The 18,123-nt window shown below is 39.2% G+C and overlaps 1 protein-coding gene across 16 annotated transcripts in view; it reads left to right on the top strand.

Annotated features, from left to right (window-relative positions):
- Positions 1 to 18,123, top strand: part of HUWE1 (HECT, UBA and WWE domain containing E3 ubiquitin protein ligase 1) — a 175,171-nt gene that overhangs the window by 114,142 nt on the left and 42,906 nt on the right. For all 16 annotated transcript variants that reach the window (XM_025468549.3, XM_049107089.1, XM_025468548.3 and 13 more), the window contains 14 exons: positions 3,989 to 4,180; positions 5,865 to 6,081; positions 6,494 to 6,616; positions 7,552 to 7,789; positions 8,177 to 8,407; positions 9,436 to 9,558; positions 10,064 to 10,159; positions 10,973 to 11,242; positions 12,655 to 12,807; positions 14,257 to 14,384; positions 14,608 to 14,689; positions 15,738 to 15,914; positions 16,356 to 16,515; positions 16,803 to 17,161. In XM_025468549.3, coding sequence (XP_025324334.1) covers positions 3,989 to 4,180; positions 5,865 to 6,081; positions 6,494 to 6,616; positions 7,552 to 7,789; positions 8,177 to 8,407; positions 9,436 to 9,558; positions 10,064 to 10,159; positions 10,973 to 11,242; positions 12,655 to 12,807; positions 14,257 to 14,384; positions 14,608 to 14,689; positions 15,738 to 15,914; positions 16,356 to 16,515; positions 16,803 to 17,161 — 2,549 coding nt within the window. The remainder of the gene's footprint in view (positions 1 to 3,988; positions 4,181 to 5,864; positions 6,082 to 6,493; positions 6,617 to 7,551; positions 7,790 to 8,176; positions 8,408 to 9,435; positions 9,559 to 10,063; positions 10,160 to 10,972; positions 11,243 to 12,654; positions 12,808 to 14,256; positions 14,385 to 14,607; positions 14,690 to 15,737; positions 15,915 to 16,355; positions 16,516 to 16,802; positions 17,162 to 18,123) is intronic.

Raw genomic sequence — 18,123 nt, 5'->3', positions numbered from 1 at the left:
GTCCATTTACATTGAAATAATTATTGATAGTAGGTATTGCCTTTTTATTACTTGTTTTGTGTTTCCAGAAATTTTCTCCTTTCTTATCTTTTTTCTTTAATGGTTTGCTGATTCTCTTTACTGATATATTTGGATTTCTTTCTCTTTATTATTTACATATTTATTAGTGTTTTTTAATATGATTACCATTATATTTACATATAACATCTTTTATGTATAGCAGTTTATATTAAGTTGATGGTTATTTAAGTTTGAACCCATTCTTCTCTCCTCCCCACATTTTAGGTATATGTTATTACATTTTATCCTTTTTTTGTGAGTTCCTCAATACTGTCACTTTTGGTCTCTCCTTCTCACTCATAGACTCCTCTTTAATATTTTTTACAGGGCTGTTTTAGTGATCATGAACTCCTTTAGTTTTTGTTTTCTGGGAAACTCTTTATCTCTCCTTCAAACTGAATGATAGCCTTGCTGGATAAGAGTATTCCTGGCTGCAGATTTTTTCCATTCAACACTTTGAATATATCATGCCACTCTCTTCTGGCTTGCCAAGTTTCTACTGAAAAATCTCCTGCTTCCCTTCTGGTTTTTCCCTTGTAAGTTAATCACTTCTTTTGTCTTGCTGCTTTTTTTTTTGTTTTTTTTTGTTTTTTTTTGTCTTGCTGCTTTTAAATTTTTTTCTTTATCACTATATTTTGCAAATTTAATTGCAGTGTGTCTTGGTGCCGATCTGCTTTTGTTGATTTTGTTGGGGGTTCTTTGTGCCTCCTGGATCTGGATATCTGTTTCCTTCCCCAAATTAGGGAAGTTTCCAGCTATTATTTCTTCAAATAAATTTTCTGCCCCCTTTTCTCTCTTCTTCTTCTGGGCCTCCTGTAGTACAGACATTATGTTTGATGGACTCAGTTCCATAAATCTATTCTCATTTTGCATATTTTCTCTTGTTCAACTTGATTACTTTCCATTGCTCTTGTCTTCTAGGTCACTAGTTTGTTCCTCTGCTTCCATTCTGTTGTTCATTCCATCAAGTGTGTTTCTCATTTCATTTATTGAACCCTTTACCTCTCCTATGTTGTTCATTAGGGTTTCACTCATACCTTTCATTCTTTTCTCAAGTCCAGTGAGTATCCATATGATCATTGCCTTAAATTCTCTGTCAGGTATACTTATATCCATTTTACTTAGATTTCTGGCCATAGCCTTATGCTGTTCTTCATTTGGGATAAATTTTTCTGTCTCTTATTTTGTCTTCCTTTCTGTGTCTGTTTCTGTGTTAAGAAAGTCAGTTATGGGGCAGCCCGGGTGGCTCAGCGGTTTAGCGCCACCTTCGGCCCAGGGTGTGATCCTGAAGACCCGGGATCGAGTCCTGTGTCAGACTCCCTGCATGGAGCCTGCTTCTCCCTCTGCTTGTGTCTCTGCTTCTCTCTCTCTCTCTCTCTCTCTCTCTCTCTCCCTCCTCTCTTCTCTCTTCTCTCTTCTCTCTCTTGTCTCTCACGAATAAATAAATTAATCTTTTTAAAAAAAGAAAGTCAGTTATGTCTTCTGCTCTTGGAAGTAGTGACTTTATGAAGAAGGTGTCCTAGAATGCCTTGCAGTGCAGTGTCCCCTATTCACCAGAACCTGGTACTTCAGGAGAGTATGTGGTACTTAGGTCTTACTGTTTTGTCTGAGTTACTTTTCCTGTCAATGCAGCCATTTGCACTGATTCTCTTTACCTTTTGTGGGCTGTACTTGCTTTCTGTAATGTTAATGGGACCCAAGTAGGCCATCTCTGAGGGGGCATGTCCACTGGTGAACTTGAGAACTGGGTGGCTGTGTTAGGAAGATGTGCACTAGTCTTATGCCAAGTTCCTCAAAGCACTGAAGGGGCTAGGGGCACTCTGAGTACCTGTTAACCAGGGAGCTGGGTGGTGTGTGTACAGATTTAACAGATTTTTCCCTGAGTGGGCGAGTCCTCAGGAGACCTCATGGCTGCGGCACACTGCTAGCGGGTTGGATAGCAAGGGTCTGTGCAGCCTTCCCTCCTGCAAGTTGCTCTGTGTTAGTGCTGGGTGGGGGTGGGGAGGAATGGCTCCCACCAGCTCTCTCACCAGCTCTCTCCTTTTCAGAGAAATCTCCCAACATGCTTGGAAATCAGTATGAACAGATATGTCTGCCAGTTGCCCTCAGCATTGTGTAAACTGCCTTTTTTTTTTTTTTTTACGTTGCATCTTCATACAGGCTGCTCTCTCTTTAAGGGTGGTGACCCAGTGATAGTTGGCCCAGTGCTGAGTCATCTGGTTTTTAAAGCCAGGATTACTCTCCCTTTGTGAGCTTCCTGGTGCTCTTTGTGAGCTTCCTGGTGCATGTGCTGTTTCTCTGCCCTCGCTGTGCGCCCAGCTCTCCCTCCCTTTAGTGGGCAGCTTCACTCTGCCTTTCTGATCTTTCTGACCTTTCAGATGCAGTTGCTTCTCTATATTTAGTTGTGGAGTTTGTGTTCTGCCAGTCTTCGGATTGCTCTTCAGTTTATTGACGGATGTGGATGATACCTCTTTGTAAATGTAGGACTAGATGAGCTCAGGGTCCTTCTATTCTGCCATCTTCCCAAGCTCCTTTTTGTACAATGGGTTTGTTTTTTCCATGACCCCAAGATCAAGTGTTGCATGCTCTTCCAGCTGAGCCAACAAGGTGCCCCTGTATAGTGGTGTTTTAGAAAACAGCTTTTATGTTCTATCACAATAAAGTTGCAAATTGCAGTAAGCAGAAACTACACAATTTTGAGACTCCAATGCAACAAACTAAACTTAATGAAAACTTTTCTAGAAAGTTTTTCCCCTATGTCCTACATCAGAAAAGACATAAATTTAATTAACTATTAAGAAAACAAGACAGTTCCATGTATAAAAACTGATTGGATATGCTTAAAAATTATACTTGTTACTAAAGATAGGGGAAATGCTTAAAGAACAGATAAAGGATTTATATGACAGTTATTATGGGAGGAAGAGAGAATAAAATAAAAAACCTTTGGCCCATTTAAATTTGTAGAAAATGGACCAAACCAAAAATTAGAACCTCAGATTTAGTCAAAATACACCAAATTTAAGTCAAGGAAAGAATAATTTACTAAGAAGTACGAACAAAATTAGATTCAGTGTCAAAGAAGTACTTCACCTAATAATAATCTTGTTATATTTTTTCCAACAATTTATTTCACACATTTAACAAAGATGACTCCATTTCCACAAAGTTTTTAGAACATTACAAAGAAAACTTGGTGGTGTGTTTTTTTAAAAGTTTGTCTAGGGCAGCCTGGGTGGCTCAGCGGTTTAGCATTGCCTTCAGCCCAGGGCATGATCCTGGAGACTCAGGATCGAGTCCCACGTCAGGCTCCCTGCATGGAGCCTGCTTCACCCTCTGCCTGTGTCTCTGCCTCTCTTTTTCTCTGGGTGTCTCATGAATAAATAAATAAAATCTTCTTTTAAAAAAGTTTGTCTAAAGCTGTCTATTAGATATAAGCATGCATATCTCCACCCAATAAAAAAATACACCTCACATTTATATACAAAAATCTTAAATGCCAGAAAATAACATTTCTCCAGTGGCAGTCAATCTGTGATGTTTAATTTGAGTTTATTAACCATAAAATTGTAACGGTACTCACCTTGACAGCATGGGCTGAGGGCAGGGTACAGCACGCACATGGTAGTCTATGTAAATGGTACTCCCTATGTCATGCAGTGCCTACAGTCTTGCAAGGTAGCCCTGGGTTAAGACAGTTCATAAGCTTTTGCTGGAAAATGTCAGTATTGGCTATCTAGAAGGGCTCCAAGGAGAGGCACATATCAGTACAGTTATGTTTTGTTTTTCCTTTTCAGATATAGAAAGTTATGGACATTTAAAGAGTAACAAGCACCATAGGTAGCTCTTTTCTTGTGACTCTTCAGGACCAGGAACCAGGTAAGTGGTGACTCAACATGGACTTACTGCTCCCCTCTTATGTCTACAGATGGGGAACAGGATGGAACAGCTGCAAGTATGGATGCTTCTACCCAGGGCTTATTAGAAGGCATTGGGCTTGATGGTGACACATTGGCTCCCATGGAAACAGATGAACCTACTGCTTCAGACTCGAAAGGCAAATCTAAAATTACACCTGCTATGGCTGCCAGAATCAAGCAAATCAAGCCTTTATTGTCAGGTGAGTGATTTTTTTCATTTTACTCCCTTTTCTGGCTTTCAGACAAATTCAGTTGGTATGGCTCTGTTGTTTGCTTTAAGGAACTTTTAAACCATGGTGGCTTATTTTCAGGGTGTACTTAATATGGTATCTACTATATGACCGGCTCTATACTACGTGCTAGGGATACAGTGTTAAGAGACTTATTTCCTGAAAGCCATGTCTTTAATTCCTTCCTTCCGACTCATTCTTCAACTACTGCAAATGGCTCCTGCTCTTACCATTCCACTGAAAGGACTCACCAGTGACCTGCTGCTAAGTCATTGGATACTCTTCAGTCCCCTTCTCACTCATCTGCAGTACGATAGTTGGCCCACCATCTCAAAATACTCTTTTCCTGGCTTCTGTGGTATTATACTTTTCTGCTTTCCTGTTACCTTTTGGCTACTCCACCCTGTCTCCTTTTACTTTCTCTGTCCCTTAAATATAGCTGGCAAATTACATGGTTGATTCATGTTTTTTTTAAGGTTTATTTATTTATCTATTTATCTATCTATCTATTTATGAGAGAGAGGGAGAGAGAGAGAGAGAGAGAGAGAGAGAGGCAGAGACACAGGAGGAGGGAGAAGCAGGCTCCATGCTGGGAGCCCGACGTGGGACTTGATCCCGGGACTCCAGGATCACGCCCTGGGCCAAAGGCAGGCGCTAAACCGCTGAGCCTCCCAGGGATCCCGAGTCATGTTTTAATAGTGTCATTTTGGCAGCTCTGTGGAGCCTACATTAACATATATAAAACTGCATTAAAGATTTGCACTGATCACTCTTTGTCGTCCTTTGCCCCTTAGTGTTATATCAATGTTTGGGGAACCTGTTTTGTATGTTCCTTAATATTTGCCACTTTCCAACACCTTATGTAGAGGAAAGTGAAGTCATAACTCCTAGGAATCTGGAGCTCTGCCCCAAAGCAAGCAGAAAATGGCCTTTGGTATGGGGTGGTGCCTGGATGGCTCAGTTGGTTGAGGGTCTGACTCTAGATTTTGTTTAGCTCAGGTGGTAGGAAGCCCACATGTGCAGTCTCTCTATAAATTAATTAATGTTATGAAAGCCACTTTATAAAATTTTTATCCTTTTTTCTCCCTTTGCCCCTCCCCTGCGCCTGCATGCATGCTTTCTCTCAATGAATGAATGTGAAGAAAACCACATAAATTTTATGCTTTTCCTGGCCATCTTTTTTTCCTTTGAGGATCATATATTTAATGTTGTGATCAGACAATATATATGATATTCTTTCCTTGTCTAAGTGGTTAACAGTTTTGCTATTTTTAAATTTCTGTAGGTGTTTTAAGTGATTCTGTAACCTAATAGATGTATTCATTTACTTAACTGGTTCATATTGCTCTGTTGCTTTTTCTACAAAGGTAGTTTCAATCTATGCCTCCTTTTACAGTATGTTTATCTTATTTGTCTTTCACATTTGTTATATATTGAGTGCCAACATACTTCTCTGTCTCCTGCCTTCAAAAGAGGCATTTATTCTCTGTGGAACTTCATTTTTGGATTGTCAAATGTAGAAATAAGTCCAGGTGTTTTCTAGGTGTTATTGGGAGGAAGTGGTCAGTCATAAAATTGTATTGACAGTAATGTTAGTTATAAGGAAACCATTCTGAGCATACTCTCATGCCTTAATCTCACTTTTGGTTTGCAGCTTCCTCCAGATTAGGTCGAGCACTTGCTGAACTATTTGGACTCCTTGTTAAATTATGTGTGGGGTCTCCTGTCCGCCAAAGAAGGAGCCATCATGCTGCCAGCACTACTACAGCACCAACACCTGCTGCTCGATCCACAGCCTCAGCCCTCACTAAGCTCCTCACAAAGGGCTTATCTTGGCAACCTCCACCATATACACCAACTCCCCGCTTCAGGTGATATTCTGCTTGAGATACAGAATCTAATTGGTTCCTTTTCTACTTAACGTGGATAGTGAGCCACTGAACTAGAGGACTTGAAAGATCCCCTGTTAACTCTAGATGTGTAGCCTATATTATACGCAGCTTAATGTACTTGTCTTGGTTCTTCTTAGTCTAGAATATAAAGATTTTTTAAACATTTATGATCAAACTGTATTCCAATAACCTTGTATTTTTTAGTAGGTGAGAACTGTCACCTTTTTTGCTTTAGAAGTTTTAACAACCACACTAGCCACCTACCTGAATTGCAGTCTCTCAGCCACTTCAGTGCAGTGTTAAATTTTACTCTAGGCATCTACGTGGATTTCCCACTACTTCTGTGACTGCCTCAGAAAAGGCTAAAATTTTGCTTTTTCCCCTCTTTCAGGCTGACATTCTTCATCTGTTCAGTTGGTTTTACATCCCCAATGCTGTTTGATGAGAGGAAGTATCCTTACCACCTCATGCTGCAGAAATTTCTCTGCTCTGGAGGCCACAATGCTCTTTTTGAGTAAGAATCAAGTTGCTTCACAAAGAAGCATTTCTTGGAGTTTGGTCTTTCTGTGTGCCTTAGCAGCACACAACTTCGTCAGTCCTGTGACAGTGGGATACATAGATATAGCCATTAATTATATCCTTTCACATTCTGAGAACTAGCCATATTTGTGTCATCTTCCTTGGAGGGTGGGATTCAGCCTGTCCTAGAGGTGTTTGTATGGATCTCTGCTTTTCCTCATCTGGTTTTTAGTACCTGGTGTACATATTTTTCTAATAGATTTATCCTTTTCTATTGTTTCTCTGATAATTTTTCTGCTTCCCTTGATCTGAAGATTCTAAGCGAAGTTTGATGTTTTTTATTGAAGTATGGTTGACATAAAGTGTTATACTTGTTTCAGGTGTACAACATTGTGATTTGACAATTTTTGTACATTATGCAAATCTCATGACAATAAGCGTAGTTACCATCTGTCACCATACAAAGTTACTACAGTATTATTAACTTTATTTCCTATGCTGTACTTTTCAGTTCTCTGACTTGTTTATTTTATAACTAAGTTTATACCTCTTAATCCCCTTTACCTATTTCACCCATCCCCCTACTCCCCAACTCTCCCCTCTGGCAACCACTTTGGTGGTTTGTTCATTTTGGCTTTAAAAAGTAAAGCTAAAAGTTGTAATCATTTTGCATTCTATATGTGTATCAAATCCTCACATTATATACCCAAAACTTAACATATGTTATATGTCAATAATGTCCCAATAAATCTGGAATAAACCCTCCTCTCAAAAAAAGATAAAGCTAATAGATGTTGGATAGATTAACAGCTGTAGCTCCAAGAGGAGGGACATGTAGTGCCAATGTAGATACTGGGAACCTTCTGAATGTCCCCCTCCAATCTAAAATACTAATATTCTGTCTCTGTATTTTCTCTTATTTGAATTTAGAACTTTCAATTGGGCTCTGTCCATGGGAGGCAAAGTTCCTGTTGCTGAAGGATTAGAACATTCAGATTTACCTGATGGCACAGGAGAATTCCTAGATGCCTGGCTAATGCTAGTAGAGAAGATGGTGAATCCCACCACGGTGCTTGAATCTCCACATTCACTGCCTGCCAAATTGCCTGGAGGTGTCCAGAACTTTCCACAGTTCAGTGCCCTTCGCTTCCTTGTGGTAACTCAGAAAGTGAGTATTGAGCATTCTGAAACCAAGAGGAATTTCTCTTGCTAAGTAGCTCTCCCACTTTTTTGTCGTCCTTAATGAAATATCTTGATTGTTAGAGAATCTTTGGATCCTACTCCCAGATAGCTCTGCCTTACAGAGGGAGATAGAGACCACTGGAAAATTTCCTGTAGTGTAAATATTTGAACTATAAACTTGAGATTGATACTTCAGGTTGGGTTAAGTGCACCTTCTCTGTGCTTCTTTAGCCCCCCTCAGTACTGATCTAGGATTTTGTTGTTTGCACTGACCTTTCATGGAAAGACTATCCCAGAAGTATTTGACTTATTCCTCCAGTGGTTTTGAATTGAGACAAAATGATCTTCACACAGCTTTTAAAATGACTTCTAGGCAGCCTTTACTTGCATCAAGAACCTGTGGAACCGGAAACCCCTGAAAGTATATGGCGGGCGAATGGCTGAGTCCATGCTGGCTATCCTATGCCACATTCTCCGAGGAGAACCTGTGATTCGAGAGAGACTGAGCAAAGAGAAAGAGGGATCTCGAGGAGAAGAGGACACAGGGCAAGAGGAAGGTGGCTCTCGCCGGGAACCTCAAGTCAACCAGCAGCAACTACAACAGGTAGGGTCCTGGCTTCCCACTCCAGGGCCCAGACTTTGCACCCGGTAGAGTGTGTTTATGGGTTTTCTAAATTTACATGCTACTAAATAAGTTGTGAGTTTTCTAAGTTTACATGCCACAGTGTTGTCTGGTCCTCTTAGCCAGGAGATAGGTTTAAATTTGTTCCCTCTTAGCATTTCTTTTTCCTCCTGAGAAAGCTGAGGTGTAGTTTCAACACATCTAACAGGTAAAAGATTTGTGTCTTCCCCAGTATGTTTAGTATTAAAACTCTTATTATATATTCTTAGTAGGCTGTGGCTGCCATGTTCTTTGGAGGCAAACCATCCTCAGCTACTTTGTGACTTACCTATAGAGGGAAGAGTTAAGGATATTGTGACCCAAATTTATTCTCCAACAAGAGCTCTCTGAAACCTTACCTACAAAACTTGTTATTTTTAAGTAAATGCATAAACCACATTTTGAAAATCAGAGGTTAGAAGCAGAGGGGGAAGCACTTATGATCCTGACCTTTTTAACTTCTTGTCATTCTTTTATTACTAGATGTTAATTTTCTTATTATTTGATGTTGTAAAGCTGTGGTTTATAGTTTGTTTTTGTATAAATCTTTCTATACATCTCATGATTATTTCCTAGTAATAAAATTCCTAAGGTCAGTTTCTTAGGCTCTTGTTCTGTTGCCAGTTTATTTTCCAGAAAAGTGGGGTCCGATTTTTACTTCTATGTGTGAATCTGTCTTTGGATTAGAGTGATCCTATTAATGATAATAGCCATCTAGCCCCATTTTCTTAGAGCACAGAATTCAGAATCACCTTGGCTTCCTGCCACAATGTGTAGCTCTAATGTTTGAATACTATGGAAGTACCAAGTGGAAAGGATTGTTCATTTATCTAACGGCCTGAGCTATTAACGTTCTCAGTTCATATGAAGTTAGAATAACTTCTTTCTATCTTGAAAAGGTTTCTACCTTTTAAAAATGCATTTGGATTTCTCTTTTACTGTGGTTCTGAGATCTTGCATTCTTTTTATAGCTTATGGACATGGGCTTCACAAGGGAACATGCCATGGAGGCCCTGTTGAACACCAGCACCATGGAGCAGGCCACAGAGTACCTTCTAACTCACCCTCCCCCAATTATGGGAGGAGTTGTTCGGGTAAGTTGGCTCGGGGCTCTAATTTTGTAGGACATTGGTTTGACTGCTTCTGTGTTTTCTGTTGTACTTCCATCATTGGTCTTCCCTTATATAAACTACTTTTCATTTTCAGACTTTTGCATGCCAATCTTTTCATTTTGTGAGAACTCTCAGTTCTAGAATATAATGAGCAGAAGCTTCCCATCTCCCAGCCATGCAAATTACTGGACTTTTTTTTTTTTTTTTTCAGAAGAACTCTTAAGTTATCCACAATCAGAAAGCAATAGAAGAAACTCACTTTTCTGAGATACAGGATAGGTGGTCACATTGAAGCCTGCTTCCTGTGCTTAATTTCATTGTGATTTTTCCCTCTCTGTTATTGTAGTGACCAAGTAAGTCTAGTTGGGTTTGACTCTAGAGAGCAGCATTCAGAGCACCTTCTCCTCTAAAGCTTAAGCACAGGATATCTGATTCCTTGTGAGTTGGTATGTCCTTTGTTGCTGGATTTTCTGTTGTTTCTCTGTAGGATCTGAGTATGTCCGAAGAGGACCAGATGATGAGAGCAATTGCTATGTCTCTGGGACAGGATATCCCAATGGATCAAAGAGCGGAGTCACCTGAGGTAACTAGGAAACAGGACGTCCAAAATGGTCTGACACGTTAATCATAGTATTTTTATGAACATTCTGGTACTACTACAAAATAGTTGGAGGAATTAATATCTAAAGAAAGGAATGGGGGAATCCCTGGGTGGCTCAGTGGTTCAGCGCCTGCCTTTGGCCCAGGGCGTGATCCTGGAGTCCCGGGATCAAGTTCCGTGTCGGGCTCCCCGCATAGAGTCTGCTTCTCCCTCTACCTGTGTCTCTGCCTCTCTCTCTCTCTCTCTCTCTCTCTCTCTCTCAAATAAATAAATAAATAAATAAATAAATATTTTTAAAAAAGAAAAGAAAGGCATGGGAGTGATTATTCTTTCATTCCAACCTTGTGATCACTGATACAATGTATTAACCTGAAGCTTTAAGTGAGGCAAATGAAATGTTAATCTTTACTCTCAAATAAGAGACTCAGAAATGTAGTAGTGTTCATTAGGCGAATTTTGGCTGTTTGTTGTTAGGTAACAATAACTTCAGTTTATTATGTTGGCAGCGAATGCAGGACAGTATCTCCACATGATTTTGTGGGAGGGTGTGATATAGCATTCTGTAAATAAATTGGCAATACTTTGGGGGTTGGAAGTGTCTTCCTCCTCTGCTTTTCCTGTCTTGCCTTAGTCTTTGAGGCTGCCCTCATGAATAACTGCCACATCCTAAAGAACATATCACCTGCTTGAGAAGGTAGTGGGCATTGAGTAATATAGGGCCAATACATTCTTAGAGTGTTCCCTATTCTTCTTCAGCTCTCCCATATGCTGTCATTCTTCCTTCCTTGCCTCTAGGAAGTTGCTTGTCGGAAAGAAGAGGAGGAGCGGAAAGCTCGGGAAAAGCAGGAAGAGGAAGAAGCTAAATGTCTAGAGAAGTTCCAGGATGCTGATCCATTGGAACAAGATGAGCTCCACACTTTCACAGATACCATGTTACCAGGCTGCTTTCACCTTCTTGATGAGCTGCCGGACACAGTGTACCGGGTGTGTGATTTAATCATGACCGCAATCAAACGTAATGGAGCTGACTATCGAGACATGATTCTAAAACAAGTAGTCAATCAGGTAAGTTCTTCAGGAGCCAGAAGAGGAGAGAGTGTATAAAGTGGATTTCTGCCATCATCAAACTCTTGATTTTTAAAAAAATAAAATATCTTTGTTGGTTTGGTTTCTTTTTTTTTTTTTGCCCGATATGGATATATTCTCTTTGAATTCTTTAGATGTGATGATCTTACTTTCTTAAATCTTCCCTGCAAAAAGTGTGAATAAACTACCTCACAAAAAATGTTTTTGAAAGCAAAAAACAAAGCTCTCTTTTACTAGGCATCTCCTACTGTGAAATTCATCCCAAAAGTCCCAAATGTGTCTCACTCTTGAACCAAGTTAGGTCCCATGGACTAACAGTGAATAAATGTTTTATTTTCCCTCTCCTGTGTAATAGCCACTTCGACAAAAAAGCCCTCCTCATAATGAATAGCTGTGAGCTAGTAGTTGTCTTTTTTTAAACAGTGTTTTTCCTTATTAAAAAATTAATGTATACTAATTGTAGGAATAGACAAGCAATAAATTATTTTAAATCCCCACACAAAGAGAGAGTTAATATTTTAATCATATTTACTACTTTTTTTTCTATTTATTTCTTAAGATTTTTGTTTAAAGAGAGCGAGCACAAGCAGGGGGAGAGAAGGAGAATTTCAAGCAGACTCCACACTGAGCATGTCATGACCCTGAGATCATGACCTGAGCCAAAATCTTGAGTCAGACACTTAACTGACTGAGCCACCCTGGCGCCCTTACTATTCATGTTTTTAAATCATTGGAATCTTGTCTTACGTGTTTTTTTAAGTCAAAAAGCAGAGAAAGAAGGTAAAAAGTGATGTATTATAAAAGCATAACTTCAGTGTATGAAAATACCACAAAAGTGAAAGGCAAACTGTATAAACCTTTTTTTTTTTTTCACAAGATAAGACCCAGGTTTAGTTATGTTAAAGAGCTTGAGCTTACAGAATTGATTTTAAGAAAACTAAAACTTAGAAAAGACCAATTATGTCAAGTTAATAAGAAATTTAACATGCTAAAGCAAGACTAACATTTCTAACATTCTGGTTTATTTTTGTTTTTAATGATAGTTCTGGGACAGATGTAGTAAAAGATTGTTGACGGAAGTGTAAGTTGGTAGAACCTTGTAGGCTTGACTCTCTACTAGAATTTTTTTCTCTAGAAATTTTTTAAATACTCATTTCCTTTAACTTACTAGCTGCTTATAATCTAGCCTAAGAAAACCCTCTTTTAGAGGTACTTTTATAGCATACATCTTTTGATACACTAAATCCCTGTAGTATTTTACTATTTACTCACCCTCCTTCAGCCAATGTGTTGAGGGTGGAGGGAGTATTTTATAAGGTTGAGAATGTTTTGACAAATCTCATCATACTCTTATCTATAGTTACCTGACTTGGCCTTTTCTGCCTTTGTAGGTATGGGAAGCTGCTGATGTATTGATCAAAGCTGCTCTTCCCCTGACAACAAGTGACACAAAAACTGTGTCAGAGTGGATCAGTCAGATGGCCACCCTGCCCCAAGCCTCCAATTTGGCTACTAGAATCTTGCTTTTAACACTTCTTTTTGAGGTAAGAATAGGTTTTTTGGTTTCTGTGATTCATCCTTAAAGAATTATCAAACACCTACCATTTGAGACCTTGAAGAAGGTAGAAATGTAAGGCATGATACCTGCATTTCATGAGTCCACAGTTTGTGATAGGCTGTAAGACATGTAATTAAGTACAAAATGCAATGTTTTGTGCCACAAATAATACAGAAAATTTTTTCTGAGTTTAAGGAGAAGGGCAAATGCATCGCTTCTGGGTGAGAAAAGGGCTTCTCAGAACAAGTGTTAATTGAATTATGTCTTAGAGGGTGGGATGTTTAAAGGTTTTTAGAATGACTATTATAGTACAGTTGTAGAATAATTTGGGCCTCTCTGAAGAGACCTAACTGGAAACCAAAGAGTAGGGTCAGGTGTGGAAATGATAACAGGCATCAGATAGAATCTGATTCTTCCTTCATACCTGATCATTCATATTATTTTAAGCAAAAGAGTGGTTTGGCCAGGAAATGTTCTTATTCCAGCCAACATGGGAATTAGGCAACTGACCTTGAACAAGTGACTCTTCATTTGTAGCTCATGTTTAATGGTAAAAGCTGAATTTAATGGAGAAAATCCTTTACAACAACTGAGGAGATTAAGTCCAATATATGTTTGTCAAATTGGGTGTCTTGGCTTTCCTTTTTTGATGGAAGTGGTGATTCTTGTTACAGCACTTGTGAATAGGTACTTCTGGGAAAGATTGCAAAGTACTGCATGCTAGAGGTCCTCAATAACAGTATAATATGAAGAGAAATCACTCATGAACCACCTTTTTAAAAATCACTAGTAACAGTCTTACATTTTAGCCCTTCCTATGCATTTAAACAATTATGATCAGACCATTTAGAAATTTTTATATCCTATAGTCTCAGTATTACGAATATTTTACAAGTCATGTATACATTCTATCTTTCGGGTGTCTGCTAGTTTAAGTAATTGCCTGTTGTTGGACATTGAAATTACTTCCAGTACAGCCCCTATAAAGGAACTACTTTAGTTAGTGTAGGCCCTATAGGGGAACTACTAATTATTACTGTTTAATTATTCCATCCTTCTAGAAAGAATACAGAGATTCTCTGTAAATAAGAAGCTTTTCAACTTCAACATAATTAAGACTGTATACCCTAGACGACAGTTCTTAATGATATTAATGATACTAATAGTTTCCATATTAACATGCCAGGTACTGTGTTGAGAGTGTGAGCAAATGTACACACACACTTCATGGAATCACCACAAGTAACATTGGAGCTATAACTTACTATTTCCTGTGACCCCTGAGGGTCTAAAAAACTCAGATCACACAGTTGGTAGGTGGTGGAGGTGGAATTTGAATTCAGCCAGTTCTCTTAGAGTTCACCTCTGTTTTCCTATACTGTGCTAATCCTTAATATTGATTAGAAGTTGGTATTTTTTTTCTTTGATCAATTAGGAATTGAAGCTACCTTGTGCCTGGGTGGTTGAATCTAGTGGCATCCTTAATGTCCTAATCAAACTCTTGGAAGTGGTTCAACCCTGCCTACAGGCCGCCAAGGAGCAAAAGGAGGTCCAGACCCCAAAGTGAGTGACTCTGTATCTTACCTGGTTTCACTTCTCTTCCCCTCAGACTTGGGCCCTAAAGCATAAGAGCCTGAATCAGGCACTTTTCTGGAGTATGTATGGGGCAAATCTTAGGTATCTTTTGTGTTTTGAAAATAGTTGAGGTGCCTAATGAAATCAAGGTAAGTTTTCCCATATTGTGCACGTTTCTGGCTTTCTCAGTAAATCGTTTCTTCTGTTTTAGGTGGATCACCCCAGTGTTGCTCCTGATAGATTTCTATGAAAAGACAGCCATCTCCTCTAAAAGGAGAGCCCAAATGACTAAGGTACGTAATATATAGTTGATAAAAACTACTTAGTTTCTCGAGGCAAGAATAAACCAGAAGAGAATATGGAAGAGTGGTAGAGAATCAGAAGAAAGCTCCCTGATCAAGACATAAATCTCTCCTTTTCTTAAAGATTTTGTTTATTTATTCATGAGAGAGAGAGGCAGAGAGACAGGCAGAGGGAGAAGCAGACTCCATGGGGGGAGCCCGATGTGGGACTCGATCCTGGGTCTCCAGGATAACACTCTGGGCTGAAGGCAGTGCTAAACCGCTGAGCCACCCAGGCTGCCCAAGACATAAACTCTTGAGGGATCTCAGTAGCTCTAGATTTCTCTTCTTATTAGTGAGTTAGAATTATTTTTTTGTGGAGCTACTTGCTAAAGGGCCCAAGAACTTACCTGGAAGTAAATGTTAAAGGAGTGAGCTATCTCCAGAGGAGAGAGTAGCTTTTATGTGAAGGACTTGAGTGTGCAGCAGTTCCTCCAAAAGCTAAGTGCTCCTTTTCTTTTTTAAGATTGTATTTATCTATCTATCTATCTATCTATTTACTTACTTACTTACTTACTTACTTACTTATTTACTTTGTTTGTTTGTTTTATTTTGGAGCAGGTGAGGAGAGGCAGAGGGAGATAGAATCTTAAGCAGACCAAGAGTCAGACACTTAGCCACCTGAGCCACCCAGGTGCCCTAAGCCAAGTGGCTCTTTATATGAAATTTATATATTACACATTATCTGAGTGCTTTCTCAGAAACAGAAATTTTGTTCCTGCACATCTAAGTGTTTCCCATTTGTAGAAAACAGTTGGAAACAAAATGAAAGCTGAGGATTACAGGACAAGGTTGTAGAGGGTTTTGTGCCTATGGAGAGGCTCAGGAACTCGAGGGTTAATGCATACAAAAACTTTTCTAGGCTCTCAAAATTTCATTAAATGTTTGGTGTTATTTCTTTTTCCTGGGTTAGCTTTAGCAGTGAACAGATGAAGTTACTATTTTTTCTAACAACCAACCTTGTATGAAATACAAAGAAACTTTGTGTTCTTATATTTAGTATCTACAGTCCAACAACAACAACTGGCGCTGGTTTGATGACCGCTCTGGGCGTTGGTGTAGTTACAGTGCAAGCAACAACAGCACTATTGATTCTGCCTGGAAATCTGGAGAGACAAGTGTACGTTTCACTGCAGGCCGAAGAAGATACACTGTCCAGTTCACTACAATGGTGCAGGTACATGCTCCCTCCGTGCCATAAGCTTTATTGAAAAGAGGGTAAGGTACTGGGTGTACCTTTTGATTTGCTTCTTCCTGAACCAACAAGCCTAACAGTGTTCTAAGAAGCACTATTAACCGCTACTAAATTTAGGGTATAATTTCCAGAGAACTCAGTCTTCCTAAAGTCATATTGAGACCATGAGTCAGTCTGGAAGTTTGATACTGTCCCACCCAGAAATGATTTGAAGTGTTATAGATGGTATCTGCTCTACTGGAAAGTTTCCAGTTTGTTATAGGGCCTTTGTGTATCCTACTTTCCTTCTGGGGACCTTCAGGCTTTCTCTCTGTAAATGATAGGGATGGGATAAATTGCCAGGGTTCCTTCCTATTACAGCATTTCCAACCCTCTATAGTTTCCTTTTTTTGTAGAGTGTTTTTTGCCATCTTCAATTTTTAGGTTAATGAAGAAACCGGGAACCGGCGCCCTGTAATGTTGACTCTCCTGAGGGTACCACGGCTGAATAAAAACTCGAAAAATAGCAATGGACAGGAACTAGAGAAGACACTGGAAGAAAGTAAAGAAATGGATATCAAACGTAAAGAAAATAAAGCTAATGGTATGGACTTTTCATTTTGAATCTCTCAAGAATGTTACATAAACTTTAATGTGCCTTTATGGCTTTAATTTGGGCCAACTTCTTCATGAGTGATTCTTTTAATCCATCAAATTGCTTGGTGACTTAAAGATACACAGTCCTTTTTATACACCTTTTAATCTGGTCTTAGAATTGGTGTTTTGTATGTTTCTCTTAATAGGACCCAGGTGGTTGACCTGACTATGAGGGAGAGATGTGGGAAGAAACGTCAAGTTAAACTGTCTGAACTCTTATTTCCTTATTTGTAGATACTCCTTTGGCCCTAGAGAATACAAATACTGAAAAGGAGACAAGCCTGGAAGAAACAAAAATTGGGGAGATCCTGATCCAGGGCCTGACAGAGGATATGGTGACTGTTTTAATCCGAGCCTGCGTGAGCATGCTAGGAGTCCCTGTGGACCCAGACACTTTGCATGCCACCCTTCGTCTCTGCCTGAGGCTCACCCGAGACCACAAATACGCCATGATGTTTGCAGAGCTAAAGAGTACCCGCATGATCTTGAATTTGACCCAGAGCTCAGGCTTCAATGGGTTTACTCCCCTCGTCACCCTTCTCTTAAGACACATCATTGAGGATCCCTGCACCCTCCGTCATACTATGGAAAAGGTGAGTCTTTTTGGTGTCAGAAGCTAGTTAGCTTTATATCACACACACACAGATACATTTCTGTTTCTTCATAGGGTGTATATATGTAGCTAGATACTTAGACTGTACTTTGTCGCAAACTTTCCCAGCTGTGTACTCAGGTATGGTAGATTGTCGTATTGAGTGACTTTTTTTTAAATAGAACATATTTTTCTATCCTTAAATCTGCTATAGTAATGAATCATACCTATAAAGTCTTCCCTGGCAATATAAGTTTCTTGAGTTAAAAACTGTTAATGAGGAACTTACCTTCTGCTAAGTTCATGTCTTAAAGCTAATTACCTTATAGGAGCATTTCTCCTATGTTTACCCATGAGCCTATTTTCCAAACATTGTATTTTGGAATGTTGTAAAAGTAGTAAAGTTTTGGAAATATTTATGACATGTTAGACACTTTTAATAAGCTCTTTACAGATAACCATTATTCAGATCAGAAAACTGTGAGATATGTATTTATTTTTAGGAAATATAAAGCAGTGGAAGAAATGACAATGCAATTAGAAAAAAATGAAAAATTTTTTTAAGATTTTATTTCTTCATTCACAAGAGACCTACAGAGAGAAGCAGGAGACCTAGGCGCAAAGAGAGAAGCAGGCTACCTGCAGGGAGCCCAATGTGGGACTCGATCCCAGGACCCGAGGATCATGCCCTAAGCCAAAGGCAGGTGCTCAACCACTGAGCCACCTAGACGTCCCAAAATGAAAATGTTTTTAACATCAACATTAAGACATTAGAGGGAGAAGTAGGGAAGACAAATGTCTTATTTCTTCCTAATTCTTTGTCAAGTCATCAAGTGAATATTACTGAAGTTCATTTTTCTCTCTCAGGATACTGTGTCCCACATTTATAAGTAGTGTTGCAATATGCATTTTTGTGCATAGCTTTATCACATTTAAGATTTGTTTTTCTTAGGGATTCCTAGA

The sequence above is a fragment of the Canis lupus genome, chromosome X, assembly GCF_003254725.2.
Source record: "Canis lupus dingo isolate Sandy chromosome X, ASM325472v2, whole genome shotgun sequence".
NCBI classification, from domain to species: Eukaryota; Metazoa; Chordata; class Mammalia; order Carnivora; family Canidae; genus Canis; species Canis lupus.
Note: the sequence above shows the minus strand (reverse complement) of the source record. Positions and strands in the feature narration are given on the sequence as shown.